Genomic DNA, 21896 nt, shown 5'->3' with positions numbered 1-21896 from the left:
TTATTACTGCCTTATTTGAGGAAGAGGTATTAGGGCAGATTTTTGAAGAATATGATTGGGATAGACATTGAGTGGGCAGTCCAGTTGGAAAAACAATAGCCAACAAAAATCAGCACCTATGTGTCAGGCAATATTTCAAGTACATAAAGTATTGACACTTTATTTCTGTAACTCATACAGTCCTTAACAGTAACCTTATGATATGAGTATTATTGTTTTCTGCATTTTAAAGATGCAAAAAACTGAGGCATGGAGATATTAGTTACTTGACTATGGTCACACTGCTGTCGGATGCCAGAACCAAACCCAGTCTATCTCTGTCTGGTGTGTTCTTAAGCACTATGCTGCTGCTGCTGCTAAGTTGCTTCAGTCGTGTCCGACTCTGTGCGACCCCATAGACGGCAGCCCACCAGGCTCCTCTGTCCCTGGGATTCTCTAGGCAAGAACACTGGAGTGGGTTGCCATTTCCTCCTCCAATGCATGCATGCATGTATGCTAAGTCGCTTCAGTTGTGTCCGACTCTGTGTAACCCCATGGATAGCAGCCCACCAGGCTCCTCTGTCCACAGGATTTTCTAGGCAAGATGCAGAGGCTCATTTGGAAATACTGGATATAGTGCATCCATTATGATTTGAACTTGTATGATTTCAACTAGATATTCTGTTTTCACTAAAAAAATTAAAGAGACGAGGGACAGACAGAAAAAGGAATGAGAATTATAGATAACTTAAATAGTGCAAGCAGTTTTTTCTGCCATTCTACTGAAATGAGTAGTTTCTGTCCTAGGGTCAGCATGAAGTGGGAGAGGTGAATTTTCTATTCCCCTAGTCATTTCCTTCCACATACTTTCATAGTGTATGCCGCTCACCTTGCTCAGTTAGTCTAGGTGCCTTAATATAAACTAGTTACTTCTTAAGTGCTCAAGAAAAAGGTATCTGTTTCAGTGCAGGAAGAAAACAAGTTGTCAGGTTATATGTAATTGTGCTTTATGGATGATGTGGAGGAGCAGAGGGAGTTTTAAGATTAATTGGCATTGTACATTGATTTTAGGATCCTACCCTGAAGAGTTCACTTTGTAATAGTTGGAAATAAGGCTGGAAGTGTAGGCTGGCGTAGATTTTAAAGACCTTGATTGCCTCCAGGATGAAGAGATTGGAATTCTTGATTTTGAATCTTTATTTGAAAATTTAGTTTAAAACCCAGTGTCAGCAATATTAAATAATGAAGACAGGTCTTTAATGTAACAAAGCGTCAAACCTGTTTGGGCTTGGAACTTGACAGTTCTTTGTGTGCTTCTTAATTAGACTTGCCTATGCTCTGAGATGGAAATGGCAACCCACTCCAGTATTCTTGCCTGGAAAATCCCATGGATGAAGGAGCCTTGAATGTTGCAATCCATGGGGTCGCAAAGAGTCGGACATGACTGAGCGATTTCACTTTAAAAAAAGCATACTCTGAGAATAAAATGTTAATTGTAAATTCCTGATTTTACTAGAATCTTTCAAAGAGGTAGAACTAACGTAGATTGCTTTATCTGACCAGAAAATATTTTGAAAAGCAAGTGGCATTAAATCTGTTACTTTGGATTTTTTGAAGATAAAATTCAGCTTAATCATTTTTATAAGACTAAGCTTTAGCTTTGCAAAATTTTTATAGCAGAGGGTTTTTTTTTTTTTTTTGGTCATAATTTAGTTGACCTATATCAAATGTCTTTAGTAGCACTGGCCTTTTTGTTGGCAGAAGGAGCTTAGAATTAGAACATGGTGGTTTAGCCATTTTGGGGATTCAGAGTTTATCATAATGTATATTTTGTGTATGACATATTAGTAAAGTTTCAGTTCAGTTCAGTCACTCAGTCGTGTCCGACTCTTTGCGACCCCATGAATTGCAGCACACCAGGCCTTCCTGTCCATCACCAACTCCCGGAGTTCACCCAGACTCACGTCCATCGAGTCAGTGATGCCATCCAGCCATCTCATCCTCTGTCGTCCCCTTCGCCTCCTGCCCCCAATCCCTTCCAGCATCAGAGTCTTTTCCAATGAGTCAACTCTTTGCATGAGGTGGCCAAAGTACTGGAGTTGCAGCTTTAGCATCATTCCTTCTAAAGAAATCCCAGGGCTGATCTCCTTCAGAATGGACTGGTTGGATCTCCTTGCAGTCCAAGGGACTCTCAAGAGTCTTCTCCAACACCACAGTTCAAAAGCATCAATTCTTCGGCGCTCAGCCTTCTTCACAGTCCAACTCTCACGTCCATACATGACCATAGGAAAAACCATAGCCTTTACTAGAGGGACCTTCGTTGGCAAAGTAATGTCTCTGGTTTTGAATATGCTATCCAGGTTGGTCATAACTTTCCTTCCAAGGAGTAAGCGTCTTTTAATTTCATGGCTGCAGTCACCATCTGCAGTGATTTTGGAGCCCAGAAAAATAAAGTCTGACACTGTTTCCACTGTTTCCCCATCTATTTCCCATGAAGTGATGGGACCGGATGCCATGATCTTCGTTTTCTGAATGTTGAGCTTTAAGCCAACTTTTTCACTCTCCACTTTCACTTTCATCAAGAGGCTTTTTAGTTCCTCTTCACTTTTTGCCATAAGGGTGGTGTCATCTGCATATCTGAGGTTATTGATATTTCTCCCAGCAATCTTGATTCCAGCTTGTGCTTCTTCCAGTCCAGCGTTTCTCATGATGTACTCTGCATAGAAGTTAAATAAGCAGGGTGACAATATACAGCCTTGACGTACTCCTTTTCCTATTTAGAACTAGTCTGTTGTTCCATGTCCAGTTCTAACTGTTGCTTCCTGACCTGCATACAGATTTCTCAAGAGGCAGGTCAGGTGGTCTGGTATGCCCATCTCTTTCAGAATTTTCCACAGTTTATTGTGATGCACACAGTCAAAGGCTTTGGCATCGTCAATAAAGCAGAAATAGATGTTTTTCTGGAACTCTCTTGCTTTTTTGATGATCCAGCGGATGTTGGCAATTTGATCTCTGGTTCCTCTGCCTTTTCTAAAACCAGCTTGAACATCAGGAAGTTCATGGTTCACATATTGCTGAAGCCTGGCTTGGAGAATTTTGAGCATTACTTTACTAGCGTGTGAGATGAGTGCAATTGTGTGGTAGTTGGAGCATTCTTTGGCATTGCCTTTCTTTGGGATTGGAATGGAAACTGACCTTTTCCAGTCCTGTGGCCACTGCTGAGTTTTCCAAATGTGCTGGCATATTGAGTGCAGCACTTTCATAGCATCATCTTTCAGGATTTGGAATAGCTCAACTGGAATTCCATCACCTCCACTAGCTTTGTTTGTTGTGATGCTTTCTAAGGCCCACTTGACTTCACATTCCAGGATGTCTGGCTCTAGGTGAGTGATCACACCATCGTGATTATCTGGGTCGTGAAGACCTTTTTTGTACAGTTCTTCTGTGTATTCCTGCCACCTCTTCTTAATATCTTCTGCTTCTGTTAGGTCCATACCATTTCTGTCCTTTATCGAGCCCTTTATCGAGCAAATGCATAATAACATTTGCATGAAATGTCCCCTTGGTATCTCTAATTTTCTTGAAGAGATCTCTAGTCTTTCCTGTTCTGTTTTTTTCCTCTTTCTTTGCATTAATCACTGAGGAAGGCTTTCTTATCTCTCCTTGCTATTCTTTGGAACTCTGCATTCAGATGCTTATATCTTTCCTTTTCTCCTTTGCTTTTTGCTTCTCTTCTTTTCACAGCTATTTGTAAGGCCTCCCCAGACAGCCATTTTGCTTTTTTGCATTTCTTTTCCATGGGGATGGGAGGCATTTAATGAGTGACAGAATAAACAATGACTGTCATAGATAATTTTTCCCCACCTTCTTGTTGGTGTTTATATTAATGTAGTTAGTTGATGAAATTGAAAAGTAGTATTGGCCATTTTGTATCTAGGTTACTGGGCATTTAGTGGAATTATGCTTAATTCTGACATTAAGATAGGTTGAATACTTGAAATGCTTTAGTACTTCAGAATTTTCTGCCCTGAGCTCTGTATTTTTATTTTGCTTTTAGTAATAAAATAATTTAACCAATGATGATTGCACAACGTTGTGAATACAGAAAAACCACTGAGTTGTACACTTTAAAATAGTGCATTTTTGTTATATGAATTTTATTTCAAAGAACTAATTTAGCCAAAGCAGAGAAAGTTTTAGGGAGAAAAAACTCACTCACTATTTAGATTTTTGTATTCCTTCTAGGGGTCAGCTACATATTTTAAAAAGTGCTTTTGTAATAAAGTTAATGAGTTTCATTGTAGAAATTGGGATAAGCAGAAAAGCAAAATGAAAATAAATATTACCATAATCTGTCATCCAGTGGTAACTCTTAAGCATAGAAACATACAGTGTTTTTGTTTGTATGTATCTGTAATGTCTGTAAGACATTACAATCTGTAATTACAATCTGTAGTTGTCTTATAAAATTTAGCAGTAAATTATGATCATCTTTTAATAATAGACATTTTTTGATAATCTAGCTATGGTTGAGTTGTAGATTTCATTGGCTTTGTAGGTTGGGTATACCAAAATTTGCCTTGTTGTTCAGTATCAATATAGTTAGAGTAAACATGGTTGTAATTATATCTGTCCTTGAATTTTTATTTACTTCTTTAGGATAAAACTTTGTAAGTTTGAATTGGTATTTTTTTATGAAGGCTTATGAGTTGTTTTAAGGGTTTTACTATTAATACCAAATTGACCTAAGATAGATTGTATACCACTTTGCACACTAACCAGGTGTTGATAGCATACTGCCATCAGTGGATATTACAGTGTTTCTTTGCCAATTTAATACCTAAAAATTGATGTCTTATTTTCTTTCTACATAGTATTGTTGCTGGTTAACTTTTTAATTATTTCTGTTTATCTTTGGTTTTATAAATCATATATTCTAGATTAATTTTAAAAGCTATATTCCTTTTTTTCCTTATATAGATGCTCTAAGGGTATTGTTGTTGTGGTTGTGGTTTGGTATTGACTCTGTCAGAATTTTTCTTGTGTCATGTTATATATTAACCTGATTTTTATATTGTCTGTGTAGTCTTTTTTTTCTTTTGGCTTGTGTCTTTGATACCTGCCTGCTTGATTCAGTCTTATTAGGGATTCCACTGTATATAAGTATATAGACTAAGGTTTACTTTTTTTATTTTGCAATTTAGATTCATGTAAATTTTTTTGATATGAGATGTGAGACAGGAATTTGATGTTTATTTTACCTTATTTTTTAAATGGTTAATTAGTCTTCCTAAAACCATTTATTACAAGCTGAAACATATATGTGTTTCGTTGGTTCTCTTACTCAACCTTTGGTTTAGTTCATTCTAGTTCTTCCTATATAAATACTACATTACATTATTATAGTTATAAATTACAGTAATTATCAGTAATTATGTTGTTTCTTCTATGAGAAGATCACTGGAGTTTAATGCTTATTTAGGGAGATAGACATAGAAGTAAACAATATGTAAAATAATTATACTGTATTATTTTCTAGGAAGGAAGTAAACGTGGTGGGATCTGTTTAGGGCCTCAGTAAGATGCACCTCCCAGAAAGGAGACTTTTCCGTAATCATACTTGAAACTTGTGAAAATTAAGAAATACTAAAAAATGAAATGATTTACCAGCAAGAGATAATTATCATTAACATTTTGCTGTGTTTATCCTCAATGTTTTACTTTTAACAGCTGCATTTTTCCAGCTGTGACTATATCAGATTTTAGACTCTCATTTGACTTTTGAATGATTTGTGTGTTTAATTTTGTAAGAACGCTGCAGTAAAAATTTTAGAGAATAGAAATTTTGGTCAACATTTTAACTGAGATGTTTAATGACTACATTGTATTCTAATTTGTGACTGAATATATGATAGTTTTTATAGCTTATTTCTCCATTAATGGACTTTTAAGTTTGTTTTTACCCTTGTTACAAATGACAGGGCAATGGACATCTTTAAGCACATAGGACTTGTGTATATATATTGGGAGCAGAGGGCAGTATCACTGTTTAAAGTCCCTGAAGTTGGATTTTTGCATCAAAGTGTTTGAATATTTTTTGGCTCTGGAAACATTAGCAAATTATTTTCTTAAAAGCTTGTGCTACTAAATATTTTTTTTAAAGATAAAATAAATTTTTCCTGAATTTTAAGAGATTTATGGTATGTTGAGGATATCCCACTCCATGTATGCTCTAACTGTTACAGATGCTTAATGGGAAAATGTAAAGATAGGTGAAAACACTGTAAGGGAATATAGTGAAAGTGAAGTCACTCAGTCGTGTCCGACTCTTTGCGACCCCGTGGACTGCAGCCCGCCAGGCTCCTCTGTCCATGGGATTCCCCAGGCAAGAATACTGGAGTGGGTTGCCATTTCCTTCTCCAGAAGATCTTCCAGACCCAGGAATCGAACCCAGGTCTCCCGCATTGCAGGCAGACGCAGGCAGACACTTTAACCTCTGAGCCACCAGGAAGCCCAAGAGAGAAGGGAATATAGTAGAGAAGAACAAAAGTCCAAGTTAACTACACTGCGAATCATTAAAGTGATATTATCCACCTTACCTGCCTCCTGAGAAACCTGTATGTTGGTTAAGATGCAACACTTAGAACCAGACATGGAACAACCAACTGGTTCCAAATTGGGCAAGGAATACGTCAAGGTTGTATATTGTCATCTTGCCTATTTGACTTATATGCAAAGTACTTCATAAGAAGTGCCGGGCTGGATGAAGCTCAAGCTGGAATCAAGATTGCTGGGAGAAATATCAATAACCTCAGATATACAGATGATATCACCCTAATGGCAGAAAGTGAAGAGGAGCTAAGAGCCTCTTGATGAAGATGAAAGAGGTGAAAAAGCTACTTAAAACTCAACATTTCAGAAAACTAAGATCATGACCTCTGGTCGTATCACATCATGGCAAATAGGGAAAAAATGGAAAAAGTTTACAGACTTATTTTCTTGAGCTCCAAATTCACTGCAGATGGTGACTGCAGCCATGAAATTAAAAGACGCTTGCTCCTTGGAAGAAAAGCTATGACAAACCTAGACAGCATATATTAAAAAGCAGAAATAACACTTAGCCGACAAAGGTCCGTCTAGTCAAAACTATGGTTTTTCCAGTAGTCACGTATGGATGTGAGAGTTGGACCATAAAAAATGCTGAGCGCCGAAGAATTGATGCTTTTGAACTGTAGTGTTGGAGAATAGTCTTGAGAGTCTCCTGGACTGCAAGGAGATCCAGCCAGTCCATCCTAAAGGAAATCAGTCCTGAATATTCATTGGAAGGACAGATGGTGAAGCTGAAACTCCAATACTTTGGCCACCTGACGTGAAGAACTGATTCACTGGAAAAGACCCTGATGTTGGGAAAGATTAAGCGCAGAAGGAGAAAGGGGAGACAGAATGAGATAGTTGGATTGCATCATCAACTCAATGGACATGCATTTGAGCAAATTCCAGAAGATAGTGAAGACAGGGACGCCTTGCATGCTGCAGACCATGGGTGGCAAAGAGTTACTTAACAACTCAACAACAACAAAGATACTAAAGATTATGGAGCTGACTTTTTAAGGGGAAAATAGGGGTGACTGGGGCTTCCCCGGTGGCTCATCAGTGAAGAATCTGCCTGCAATGCAGGAGACGCAGGAGATGTGGGTTTGATTTCTGGGTCAGAAAGATCCCCTGGAGGAGGAAATAGCAACTCACTAGAGTATTCTTGCCTGGAGAATCCCATGGACAGAGGAGCCTGGTGGGCTACAGTCCATAGGGTTGAAAAGTGTCAAACACAACTGAGTTTGGGTTCACTGACTGAGCTTCCTGAAATACAATTGAGATTTTTATCATTTATATTCTGAGGAGAGATTGTGTATTTGGATTTTCAGAGAGGTTGTTAATTCAGCTAAAAATTGAGAACTATAGGTACAAAGTATTTTGCATAATTGAAAGTGTGTGATACTGATTTATTGTGATTCTTGTGCTGAGATAATGTTTTAATTAATTTTGTAACATTTGTAAAGACAAAAATTACAAGTACAGTACACAGGTTTTTGCCCTCTGTAACATTTGCAATGCACAATGCCTCTTTGCCACTTAAATACTTGTGTATTTCTCTTCCTCAAGGATCTTCTACTGCATAGCCATTAATATACCATCAAAATCAGAAAACAGCAAATGTATGTTTGTATACATACATATATAGAGAAAGTGAAAGTGTTAGTCTCTCATTTGTGTCCAGCTCTTTGCAACCCCATGAGCTATAGCCTGCCAAGCTCCTCTATCCATGGAATTCTCCAGGCAAGTATACTGGAGTGGATAGCCATTCCTTTCTGCAGGGAATCTTCCCAACCCAGGGATTGAACTCGGTCTCCTGTATTGCAGTCAGATTCTTTACTGTCTGAGCCACCAGGAACTGCTGCTGCTAATCACTTCAGTCGTGTTCGACTCTGTGCGACCCCACAGATGGCAGCCCACCAGGCTTCCCTGTCCCTGGGATTCTCCAGGCAAGAACACTGGAGTGGGTTGCCATTTCCTCCTCCAATGCATGAAAGTGAAAAGTGAAAGTGAAGTCGCCCAGTCGTGTCCGACTCTAGCAACCCCATGGACTGCAGCCCATCAGGCTCCTCCATCCATGGGATTCTCCAGGCAAGAGTACTGGAGTGGGGTGCCATTGCCTTCTCCGAGCCACCAGGAAAGCCCTACATATATATGGACACAAAAACATAAATACTTTTGTATCTATAGTGTATCTGCATCTATTATATTTGTTGAAAATCATCAAGTTTACACTAGTATCTCCAGTTTCAGTTCATTATCACAGCATATGTTTACTTTTTTAAAAAAATTGAATTATAGTTGCTGTACAATATTATATAAGTTATAGGTATACAATATAGTGATTCATTGGAGAAGGCAATGGCACCCCACTCCAGTACTCTTGCCTGGAGAATCCCATGGACGAAGGAGCCTAGCGGGCTGCAGTCCATGGGGTCGCTCAGAGTCAGACACGACTAAGCGACTTCACTTTCACTTTTCACTTTCATGCACTGGAGAAGGAAATGGCAACCCACTCCAGTGTTCTTGCCTGGAGAATCCCAGGGACGGGGGAGCCTGGTGGGCTGCCGTCTGTGGGGTTGCACAGAGTCGGGCACGACTGAAGTGACGAAGCAGCAGCATAGTGATTCATAATTTTTTGACTGTGCTTATTTGATCACTTTTCCTGTATGAAACTTATCTTCCGTCCAGGCTTTTCTCTTCCTCCCTGTGGTGGAGTATCGCTACTCACCCCTCTCAAGTGCTGTGACACCCTGTGGCAAGCCACTCTTCACGTCTTCCTCATCGTTTTTGAGTTCAGACCTTCTCCCAGACTCCTTGGGAAGCGGTCTTTATCTTGTAGACGCCTATTAGCCTGCCCTGGGCCACTGTGTCTTCCCTCCAGCATGTTCACCTGATGTCCTCAGCCTCAGATAATGATTTCTGGACCGAATTTTTAGGAAGAAAGTGGAAGGGAAAGAGCTGAAATAAGTTTGAAGGGTTTAAAAACTAATGTTTAACTGTTACAGAGTTAACTGGCATATGAATAAGAGAAATTATTTTTTTATTCTTATGTAACACAGGTTAAAAAAATTGATAAAATTGTAGTTTGGGGCTGCCATAGGAAAAAAGTGACTAAAAGGAGATAAAAGTGTGGAAAAAATTTAGTTTGGAAATGAAACTTACTTGCAGAGGTGTATAGCGTTTCAGTGGTTACATTTACATGTATTTTGACAAACAGAGTTTGTAAAAACTTTGAATGGCCTCCAAATTTATTAATGGTTGAAACTAATAGATTAATATTTAGAAGGGAGAAAGCTTTAGATTTTGGGGCTCTGTTCTTCCTCTGCCCAGAACTCTCAAGTAAGTGGATGATATGAAGATGTTTTCTTCATTAAGCCCAAATAATAACTTCTTGACTCTTTACATGGCACACTAAATGTGTACTACTGAAACACTTATTAAGTTAAATTGTAGTTAGTAGTGTGTATTACCCTAGAAATGCCTTTGAGAATTGAAGTAGTCATTTTCATTTTTATATCATTGGCTTAGTCCATAACTCCTAGTACTTTACTGCTCATCAGTGTATGTCACCTAAATTACTGATCATTCAATTAAAATCTGTTCTCAGGACTATGATAGAAATACCATGGAAATCTCATTTTATGTTATCACTGTAAATGTTACCACCTGTAACAAAATTAACAATTCATAGTCTTCTATCATAAAAATTTGAGTTAGTTAAGAATGAACCACCAATCATGTCACACTCTTGATTCCTTGGTATCCACTCGGATATTTTGACAAAATCTTTACTTTTTATGATTCACATATTTTAAAACTAGCTGTTTCCCTGTAGATGAAAACTCTTTATTTTCGTTAGTGAATGCTAGCCACAGTTGAATATTAGAGGGAAAAGTTTAATCCTTCCCCCACCATATGAAAGACTGATAGTATTCATAAAAAACTTGTGATATCAGTTATATAGGATAAAGGTGCCTATTAAACTAACTGAACTACTAGCAACTGGTGCCATATTAATTGATAATTATTATATGATTGTTAATTTATTTTGACTTTATATTACATATATTCTAAAGTTGTTGATGTTTTAGTAAAAATTAGCTGTACATTTGATATGGTCTCTTAGACTTGACATGAAGGGTTAGAGAAGAGTATGTGAATCTTAGTGGAAATCGTTTTACCTCCCTCCTTTTTCAGTTTAGACAGAAGCATTTTTATAAAAAGTATATAGAAATATGAAAAGTATGACTTTTTGGAATCTAGTTTATAGAATATACTTAAATTGATTGGTATATGGGTAAATTAGAAGTGGGTTTTTTTTTGTGGTTTGCTTTTAGCATACATTGTGATTAATTTTTCTTGTTTTTTTGTCAGCAGACCTCTTACTTTTTTGTACTTACCTGATTTCTTGCCTTGGTCATTCATTAATTGTCTGTAATAAGCATTTGTACTTCTGTTATGCTTTATTGCACTGAAGCAGCAATATATAATCCAAGTGGGATGTTTCCTTCATGACTTTATCTCTAGGAATATATCACTGTTTAAAAAAAAACTGATGACTATTGTATCAGGTACATTACTTTTTTTTTTAACATTACTTTTAAAAAACAGATTGTAGAATTATGAAGCTAAAAATCCTTTCCAAATACGAGTCTGACTTGATAGGTAAGAAAATTAGGGCTAAGAACTTACTGTAATAGGGAGTCTTTATAGTGTATTTTGTAATGTCACTTGCTTGTCCTCCAAGAAGTAATTGGATGAAAGCAAGTTTGATTATAACACTGGTTGAATATTTAAGCTTGATAAGTTGACGGAGTTTTAACAGATTTCCCGCTTTGTTTCTTTTAGGTGAATCTGGACTGGGAAAGTCAACATTAATCAACTCATTATTCCTCACAGATTTGTATTCTCCAGAGTATCCAGGTCCTTCCCATAGAATAAAAAAGACTGTACAGGTATGTGTATTGTTAATTGATGATAAGATGGGGTAATATTAACAGATACAAAACACAGTCTGTAAATTATTTTTTATAGATACTTTGTTATACAGTCCATCTGTTTTGTTACAAATGTGGTTAAGATCTCTATTAATATGTTCTCTGTGTTATTGTTTTTTTAGTCTCTTAAGTCATGTCCAGTTCTGGAGACCCCATAGATGGTAGCCTGCCAGGCTCCTCTGTCCATGGGATTTCCCAGGCAATAATACTGGAGTGGGTTGCCATTTCTTATGCCAAGGGATCTTCCTGACCTAGGGAGCCGATAACCTGCGTCTCCTGCATTGGCAGGTGGATTCTTTATTACTGAGCCACCTGTACTTCCCCACAAAACATATTCTGTGACTTGTATTATATTTAGGTAGATTTCAAATTTGACCTTAGCCAGTGTAAAGTGTTAGTAAACATGGTTGTTGTTGAAAAAGAGAGAGAGTGATTGATTGAGAAGTGCATGTAATTAGAGGGACTTTCTTGATTTAGAACCTTATGAATTTGTCTTAAGGATCCTCCTAGAGATTTTACTGTGATACAGTAAATTATAACATTCAGAGTTGCGCTGCAATATGGTAACTACTTGCCATATGTAGCTATTTAAGTTTAAATGAGTTAAAAGTCATTGAAGCAAAAAAATTCTGTTTCTCAGTTGCACTGGGTACATTTCGAAGAGTAATATGTGACAAGAAGCTACCATTTGGAGCAGTGCAGATTATTTCCACCATTGCAGAAAATTCTGATGGACAGGGTACAGAAAACATGACTTGTGTCAAAGCCATTAGTATTTGTTTTAGTGAGTGGCATGATACTACATGAATGTTAAATGGCAGTAGCAATTTGTTAATACTTTAAGCCATGTGTGGTCTAATTTAGTACTTCTCAATCTTTAATGTGCATTCAGATCATCTGAGGAGCTCGTTAAACTTAGTTCCTGTTCTAGTAAGTCTGAAGTGAGCTGAGATTCAATCCAAGGTGATGCTAATGCTGCTAGCAAAGTGCTAGACTCTCTAGTCCTAGTGATATGTTGTCCAGGACAATAGCTGGTAGCCACATGTGGCTATTGAGGTCTTAAAATGTGAGATGTCTATGTTAAGATGCAAGTATAAAATATACCCCAGATTTTGAAGTCTTAGTTTGTTAAAACAACAACAACAACAGCATTATTTTATTTAAATTTTTCTATTGATTACATTTTATAATAATGATTAATTGGTTATATTGGGTTAAGTAAAATTCATTAATTTCATCTGTTGCTACTTTCTAAAGTGGCTACTGAAATTTTTAAAATTATTTATGTAGTTCACATTACATTTTTGTTAGGCAGCACTGCTCTAAACTATTGATTGAAAGATTTGTTGGTAGATTGATGCAGAAATACACAGCACATAAGCAGAAAAGGAGTGGAGTGAACAGTTCTAGCAGAAGCATGTCTTATTGAGGCAGTGACGCTGGAGCTGGGTATTTTGTTTCTTCTTTTTAAAGTTTTCTCTGTTTCAGGAATTTTTAAAATATCCTTTATGGAGTTTGAGATTTCAAATTACCTGCAAAAAAAATGTGTTCTAAAAACTTGATACTATACTTTATTGCGTATTTATTTTGTGATATATTGGATATTTTAACCCTAAGCAAGAAGATAAACTTTAAATTTTCTTAATTTAAATATTTAAATCCAAAATTAGTAACTGCTGCTGCGAAGTCACTTCAGTCGTGTCCGACTCTGTGCGACCCCACAGACAGCAGCCCACCAGGCTCCCCCGTCCCTGGAATTTGCCAGGCAAGAGTACTGGAGTGGGGTGCCATTGCCTTCTCTGGACTTAGTAACTAAGTTATATAGAAATGTTAAGGAAACCCCACAGTGTAGATTCCTAAGTTCAGGCATATTTAGTGTAAAATGTCTGTTAAATATTAATGGTCATATATCTACCAAAGGTGTTCTTGGCTGTTAGTGCTGGTGAGGAAATTTTCTGAGTCCTTTTTGTAGTTTTTAGCACCTGGCATAATGCAAGGTCGACATTAATAATAAAACAACACTTAGTGAATCATTAACATCTTCCAGGTACTATTCCAAACACTTTAGATGCCTTTATTTAATTCCTGCAGTAACTTTTTTGGGTAAATGGTGTTATTATCCCTATTTTACAGATGTGGAAATTGGGGCACAGAGATGATGATGTACCTGAGGATCATGTAGTTAGCGTACCAGAACTAGGATACAAATCTAAGCACTATGGTTTAGTCTGTATTTTATAAAACTATGCTATCTCTATACTTTAGAAACTTAATAAGTATTAGTTTAGTAGATTAACAAGTTCTTAATAAATGGATTAACTTTACTTTTTAATGATGTTTGGTCCAGAAAATTGTCATTTTTCTTTTATTTATATTTCCTTTTCCTTGAAAAATCTTATGTATGGAGATAGATTTTCCAGTTAGGCAGTTTAGACAAACTGAATTGATCAGTGAGGTTATTTCTTCATAGTTATGTAATATATGAGTTTAGTTTTAAAAAATGGGAAATTAGGTCATAAGGTAAAAAATGGAATTAAGTCTTAAGGCTGATCTGTCTGATGCTGCTGCTAAGTCACATCAGTCGTGTCACTCTGCGACCCCATAGACGGCAGCCCACCAGGCTCCCCCGTCCCTGGGATTCTCCAGGCAAGAACACTGGAGTGGGGTGCCATTTCCTTCTCCAGTAAATGAAAGTGAAAAGTGAAAGTGAAGTTGCTCAGTTGTGTCCGACTCTTTGCGACCCCCTCCGTTCATGGGATTTCCCAGGCAAGAGTACTGGAATGGGGTGCCATTGCCTTCTCCTATCTGATGCTACCTAGTAAGGAATACCTAGTGTTGTTTTGTTTTTACTTTTAAATGGTACACACATGATGTTCATTATTGCTTATTATATTTGAATTTTCAAGCTGGACTCTGGAGGGTATTGACTGACCATTATGTACTAGGTTTGAAATTCCAGTAAACTTCTTGGTGGATGATGGAAGCCAATTAATCATAAAAGTTTCATACCTTACCATGTTTTATTTTATTTTATTTAAACAAAATAGGCAAGTTGACAGTATTTTTAGCTCTTTGGATTCACCCAGTACAGTGATTTTTGCTAGTGTCTGAACAGATGAAGTGTATTGGCACTTGCAGTCTAAGGAATTCAACACAGGGAAATCTAGTTTAACATACTTTGCAACAAAGTATTTGGTCAAACAAGGAGAGTTGAGTTTACCCCCATCCCTCCTCCCCCTCCCCACCCCTACCTGCCCGGTGCCCTTAACCTAGTTCTTATACTTTTGGCTTTTCCTGCTTTGGCCAAAACAACCTCTTTGCTGTCCTTTGAGCAGGCCGATCTCTTCCACTCCAGGGGCCTTCCACTTTGTTTCTCTGCTTGCAGTGGTTTTCCTTGGGATATCCTCATGGCTTGCGTCCTAATTTTCATCAGTTCTCTGCTTAAAAGTTACTTTCTTAATGAAGCCTTTCTTGACCACTCTATAAACTCTGTAAGGGTAGGGACTCCTTTTTATTCAACCCTTAACAAGCTAAGTTTCTAGCACGGCATCTGTTACATGTTAGCATCCAATATTTGTTGACTGACTGAACAATTTTTTAAAATTTGTTTGAGGATCTTTGAAGTTTTGTTTCTACTTTTTTTTTGGTCTGTGAAATTTTATAAAACACTATCGTAGATTAAGTGGAATGATTTCAAATTTGAGAATCTTTGAAATTTCAAATTTGATCTTTTTTTGAAATTTTGTTGATTATTTTTGTCTTAAGCAGAATTTTTTTGCATTTAATTTTTAAGTTGCTGTGTAGTTTGTATACTAAAAGGGCACAAATTTAAGCATAGAACTTGGTGAGTTTTCTATAAATATTCATATATCTGGGTTTCCCTGGTGGCCAGTGGTAAAGAATCTGCCTGCCGAAGTAGGAGACATGGGTGTGATTCCTGCAGAAGGAAATGATGACCCACTTCAGTATTCTTACCTGGGAAATCCCGTGGACAGAGGAGCCTGGTGGGTCACAGTCCATGGAGTCGCAAAAAGTTGGACACAACTTAGTGACTAAACAACAGCAGCAATTCATATATCCAAGTAACCACTTCCCAGATTAAGATACAGTATTTTTCTAGGAACCTGGAAGGCTTCCTTGTGTCTCCTCTCACTCAGTATTACACCCACTCCCATTTATAAACACCTTTCTGACATCTCCATAGATTAATTTTGTCTGTTCTTGAACTTCATTTAGATATATTCTTAAGTCTGGTTTCTTTCACTGAGGATTATGTGTGTGGTATTTATTCATGTTGTGTAGCTGTAGTTCTTTTCATTGTTGTATAATATTCTACTATATGACTATATCACAGCCTGTCCTCTTCATTGTAGATAAGCATATGGGTTTTCAGTTTTTGACTGACATAAATGTTCTTGTATATATCTTTTGATGGACATAAGTACTCATTTCTGTTGTGTATGTGTGTACGTGCACCTGTGTGTATACATAAAGACATTTCATTTTTTTCCCTTTGATTTCTTATAAGATTGAACATATCTTTTATACTCATAAATTGTTCAAATTTCATGAAGTGTTTTGACCAACTTAATATTTCCTATTTTTTCCTTCTTGAGATTTGCAGATGTTTCTTATCGAGATAACAGTCCCTTACATTTCAGTTACTGCAGGTAGTTTCTCCTAGGCTGGTATCTGTTAAAAGATGGGAGAAGCTCTCAATTTGTCAGAATTCTATTTATATTGGTTTGTCTCCAGAATAATGCTGGCTTAAACTCACTTGACCTTAAGGTAACACTTCAAAGGTATCCTCTTCTGTTGTAAATGTTTTCCCAGCTCTCCCTTTTTTGAAAACAAAGGCATAATTAGACTAAGGCTATCTCTAGTAACATTTTTAAGACAAAGGCCTGTATACCACTATTAAATCTCCTCCTTGTACCAAAAGTGAGACCTTTAACATTTGAGAACTAGATTGATCCTTATTAAAATCCCAGAGAAGTCCTCTTTCCTGATGTACCATGGAAGTATTCCTTGATATACTGGAAACAAGATGAAGGTCATCTTAACTCTTTTCTCTACTTACCTAGGAGAGAACATGATGTATTCCTAGTCATTCAGTTGTTAGAGAGTAGAATGTAATTTTCTTTTACAGTTGAGTGGTTTTTCACCAAGCTCAATAATCTAGTAGATGATCTGCTCTTGGGAGCTCTTAAATTCTCTCAGTGAAGAGTAATCCAGGAAAAACATACAATCCTGAGTTTCAAAAAACAAATGTCTGCAATTTCCCTGACCTGAAGGCTTTCTGGAACACTTCCAACTGTCAGAAAGAAGAGAAGTAACATCCTGTGATGTGGCCAAATAGGGAGTGAAACTTCTATAAAGACCACAATCTCATAATCTCTCCGAGCATTATTTGTTTACAAGAGGCTTGTATCTTAAAGAAGAAATTCCTTCACATTCACAGTCTTGGGAGAAGGGAGAAACTATCTACTCTGAGCAGACAAATGATTCTGTTTCCAGTGGTTCCGATCTGAGTGAACTTTTCATTAATAGATAGAAGGCATCTGAGATTAATTCTCAACATCCTGTCTTTGGCCTTAGAAACCTAAGCTGTGTACTTCCAAATGTAAGCTGACATTCTGGTCCTGTAGTTCTTTATACCAGTCTTCTCAAAGTACACTGTGCTTCACAATCACTTGGAAGCCTTGCTCAGTCTGTCAAGTCCCCCTCCCCATATTTGAGGCAGAGCCCAAAGAATTTGGCTTTTTTTTTAAGTTTCCAAGCTATTCAACTGCCAGTCTGGGTACTATACTTTGTGGACCACTCCTTGTGTTTCTGGCCTGCTGCGGACTGATTTCATCCTATCTTTGTCAAAGAAAGTAAGAGAGTGAACTGTTTTTCCTGAGTTCTTCCAGAATATTTCTAATTGAATGAAATGGCACCATGTTACTTTCACTTTCATTCATACATGTATTTTCCCAATAGACTGATTAAAGTTATAGAAAAAATTTGAACACTTAAGCTCTATTTCATATTCTAATCTCAAACATAGATGCTTAGATTAATAGTTTTCAAGAAAAATATTAATACAATGTTATATACATGGTAGCAAGTTTTATGATCTTATATTTGAAAATTTTTATATCATATTTCATTTCAGCAAAAGTTTGCCAGCTATCTATCTCCTAGGGAAAGGAGATAGTTGGTAACCTTCCTAGGGAAAGACCGTCCTTTATTCTGAGACTAAATCCATTTCAGTTTCTTTTGTGAAATAACAGTGCTAGATTTGTTTTTTCTTTCAGATTTTTTTTTTTTTTTTTGAAAAATTTTATTTTTTTTATTTGGCTTTGCCAGGTCTTAGTTGGAGCATGTGGGATCTAGTTCCCCAGCCAGGGATTGAACCCAGGCCTTTTACATTAGGAGTGTGGAGTCTTAGCCACTGGACCGCCAGGGAAGTCCTTTTTATTTTTTTTCCCCCAGACTTTTAGTTGGCAGCCTTATGTTGGTCATCTTTAAAACTTTTCTTGGTTTATGAAGTTTAATAAATCACTATTTTAGATTATATGGGTACAAAAGTTTTGGAGGTGAGAAGAAGTGAAAGCAATGAATCCTATCCCTAAGATAACTTCTTATGACTCCTTGAAACATCTTTATAAAGTCCAGTTAGGAAACTCTGCTGTTAATGTTGGTCAAGTTTTGATAATTTTTTTGAAGCAGTCATACACAGAGCAGGTATTTGAATACTTGTCTTTTACCAGGTTTGGGGGCTACAAGGATGATGGACATATGAGTTCTCAAGATTGTCACAGTCATGTGATGGATATAGCAAACAGTCATGATATAGTGAGAAAGATGTTGCTCTAGGGTGGTATAGAGGTGACTTTGGCAAGGTGTATTTTAGTGAAATCATAGGAATAGGGGGCAGGATGACAGTGAGTTGGGAAGTGACTTTGTGAGTCAGTGAAGATGGAAATAGCTATGAAGGAAGGGATGAGAGGGAATACCTAGAGGTCCAGTGTAGGGGACAGAGACAATGGTTTGGTTTTTATTTCTAAAATAGACCTGAAAATGTTTGTATCCTATGGAGAATCAGATCCTAAGAGATGAGAGATTGAAGATACAGGGGAACTAGTCTAAATAGTTGTCAAGATGACTTTGAAATGGAAGTTGGTCAAATCCCCACCATAGATTGAGAAATTAGTCTCAGGGAAAAAAGAAATCTATTCCACTAAACAGGAGAGAACATTCAGAAAAGCTTCAGAAAAATTGGGGATGCTCTTGAGAACCCTCCTACACTGTTGGTGAGAATGTGAATTGGTGCAGCTACTATGGAGAACACTATGGAGCTTCCTTTAAAACAGGTACCATATCATCCAGCAGTCCCGTTCCTTAGCATATATCTGGAGAAAACTCAAATTCAAAAGGACAGATGCACCCCAGTGTTCATGGCAGCACTGTGTACAATTATCAAGACATGGAAGTAACTTAAATTCCACTGACAGATGGATAAAGAAGATTGTGTGTGTGTGTGTATGTGTGTGCCCGTGCGTAATAGAGTATTACTTTTCAGCAGCAGATATTACACTAAGTGAAGTAAGTCAGGAGAATGACAAATACCATATGATATCACTTAATATGTGAAATCTAAAAACATGATACAAATGAATTTTATTCATAAAACAGAAGCAGACTCATAGAAAACAAACTTATGGTTACCAAAGGGGAAAGAAGGGGGGATTAATTAGGAATTTGGGATTAACAGATACATACCACATTATATATATGGATGTGAAACTTGGACTGTGAAGAAAGCTGAGCGCCAAAGAATTGATGCTTTTGAACTGTGGTGTTGGAGAAGACTCTTGAGAGTCCCTTGGACTGTAAGGAGATCCAACCAGTCCATCCTAAAGGAGATCAGTCCTGGGTGTTCATTGGAAGGACTGATGCTGAAGCTGAAACTCCAATACTTTGGCCTCCTCATGCGAAGAGTTGACCCTGATGCTGGGAGGGATTGGGGGCAGGAGGAGAAGGGGACAACGGAGGATTAGATGGCTGAATGGCATCACCGACTTGATGGACATGAATTTGAATGAACTCTGGGAGTTGGTGATGGACAGAGAGGCCTGGCGTGCTGTGATCATGGGGTCGCAAAGAGTTGGACGCGACTGAACTGAACTGAACCACATTATATAAAATAGATAAGCAACAAGGACCTACTATATAGCTCAGGGAGCTATATTCAATATCTTGTAATAACTTAAAATGGAAAAAGAACTGAAAAAGAATGTATATATCCATTTGAATGTAAATAAAAAGGATTGTATATTTACATACTTTGCCATGCAGCTGAAACATTGTAAGTCACCTGTACTTGAGTTTAAAAAAATTAAAAAATAAATAGCAACAACAAATTGGGGATGTTCTTGTCTTCCAGTGAAGATCAAGTACTTTGCTGAGCCTGGTGGCAAAGATTGTAAGGTAGAGGTTGTGTGCATGTGTGCGTGCTCAGACACTTCAGTCATGTCCAGCTCTTTGTGACCCTGTGGACTATAGCCCACCAGGCATCTCTGTTCATGGGATTCTCCAGGCAAGAAGACTGGAGTGGGTTGCCAATCCCTTCCTCCAGGGGATCTTCCTGACCCAGGGACTGAACCCACAATAGTCTCCTGCATTGCGGGCAGGTTCTTTATCTGCTGAGCCACCTGGGAAGCCCCAAGATAGAACTTGGGAAGAGTCATACTAGAAGAGACATGAGGTGAAGGAGCAAATAAAAAGATTATCAGATGACCTGGAAATTCCTGTCAGAGTTGAAGTTTATGAAATTTATGGAAGAGTATCTTAGCTGGAAAGGAAAAGAAAGGATTTGGGAGGGGTTTGCTAATAGAAAATGAAAGGACATGGGAATTAAGATTTCAGTGTAAGGAGAGAGGGGAATGAGGTATATAGTGGTTCAGAGAGTAGAAAGCAGAATTAGTGTTTGGATCAAGTTTCTTCTTAGTTCGTTTTCAGTCTTGGTGAGAAGGAAGTAGTCTTTAAGCATAACTATTCTGTTGGTCATTGCCTCTGTAAGTATCTTATTGAACATAATGAAGTATATATGATGATGCTTGTCTTTTGAGTTATTAAATAATCTAGAATAGATTTTGTGTTTGAGCCAAGTGGAATATTGCAGACTGTTCAAGTTTCTACTAGTTGAGTCTGCAGGGCTTTGGCTGTAGTGTCATCTCCTGAGCAAGTATAGGTGAAGGTAAGCTCTTGACAGAAAATTTTAGCCCTCTCCTCAAATGTTAATATAGTTATAATACTTTATCTTAAAAAATGATTCAAACATTAAGTTAGAAAAGTGTAGTGTGTTTAATAGTCTTTCAGAAATGGAAGAAGTGAAGCTGTATGAACAGTGAAAGTTTGACTTTTTCTCAGATTGAAAAACTGTAAATATTAGAAAAAGTGTGAGTTTCTGGAATCTAGGAATCCAAAATAGCCCTTAATTATTATACATAAACAATATAATAGGCTTTAATTTTATTTTTCAGAGAAAAGCTCATTTGAAAGTGCCCTTGATTCATTCATTCCTTTGGTATTAAATTATGTGTTTAATCTTTGAGAACTCTTGAGTGATGCCATAAAATATGCTGATGTGACCTGCTTAAGTAAAGTGCATGGGAAAGTGGCCATTTGGAATAGATTTCTTAAGAAAAGTTTGAAATTCCTGGACTTGGACTAATTTGTTTACCATGGATCCCATGAGGATACTTGCAAAACCAGATGATAGGATACAGTTGGATCCTGTGAATGGCACTAGTTTACAGTTGTTTTCTGGATTTCTTCCATATGTTGCTGTCTTCTATGTATTTGACCATGTATGGATACACAGAATTTCATAGGCCAAAGAAGAAAAGAAGCTTCCGTATGAAAAGCAGATCTTCATTTGTATTATCACTCCAATAAACAATTAAGTTGTTGAACTAATTTTTTTTTAAACAAAGAAGCAAAAATCTTAAAATTTAAGCTGTTGTGGTGTGTGATTAGTATACAGCCTAGTACTAGAGGTAGAAATGTTCTTTGTTTGGTAATGAGAGAACCAGAAATGGTTTGGAGTAAAATCAGGAGATGATTCATGTAGAACAGTTAGATTTTTACATCAGTTCTAATACATGATACTGTGTCATTTAAAATAATTTTTGAGAATTTTTAGGTGAAGGGATGGTTACTTTGGATATTTCTGCTTCAGTGACAGTTACCATAAATGGATAACTTATTTTTATGAAGGAGATGGAGGCAAATGAGATATATATTGAGATCTGTTAGATTTGAATAGATTGTTCTTTT

General features: G+C 37.2%; 1 protein-coding gene across 1 annotated transcript in view; it reads left to right on the top strand.

The window, feature by feature from the left end:
• SEPTIN7 (septin 7) overlaps positions 1-21896 on the top strand; it is a 58925-nt gene that overhangs the window by 3727 nt on the left and 33302 nt on the right. Inside the window, exon 3 of the mRNA XM_055590417.1 lies at positions 11422-11528. Coding sequence (XP_055446392.1) covers positions 11422-11528 — 107 coding nt within the window. The remainder of the gene's footprint in view (positions 1-11421; positions 11529-21896) is intronic.

Source organism: Bubalus kerabau, chromosome 8 (assembly GCF_029407905.1).
Source record: "Bubalus kerabau isolate K-KA32 ecotype Philippines breed swamp buffalo chromosome 8, PCC_UOA_SB_1v2, whole genome shotgun sequence".
Taxonomy (NCBI): domain Eukaryota; kingdom Metazoa; phylum Chordata; class Mammalia; order Artiodactyla; family Bovidae; genus Bubalus; species Bubalus kerabau.
The sequence above is the reverse complement of the archived record's forward strand: the minus strand, read 5'-3'. Positions and strand labels throughout refer to the sequence as shown.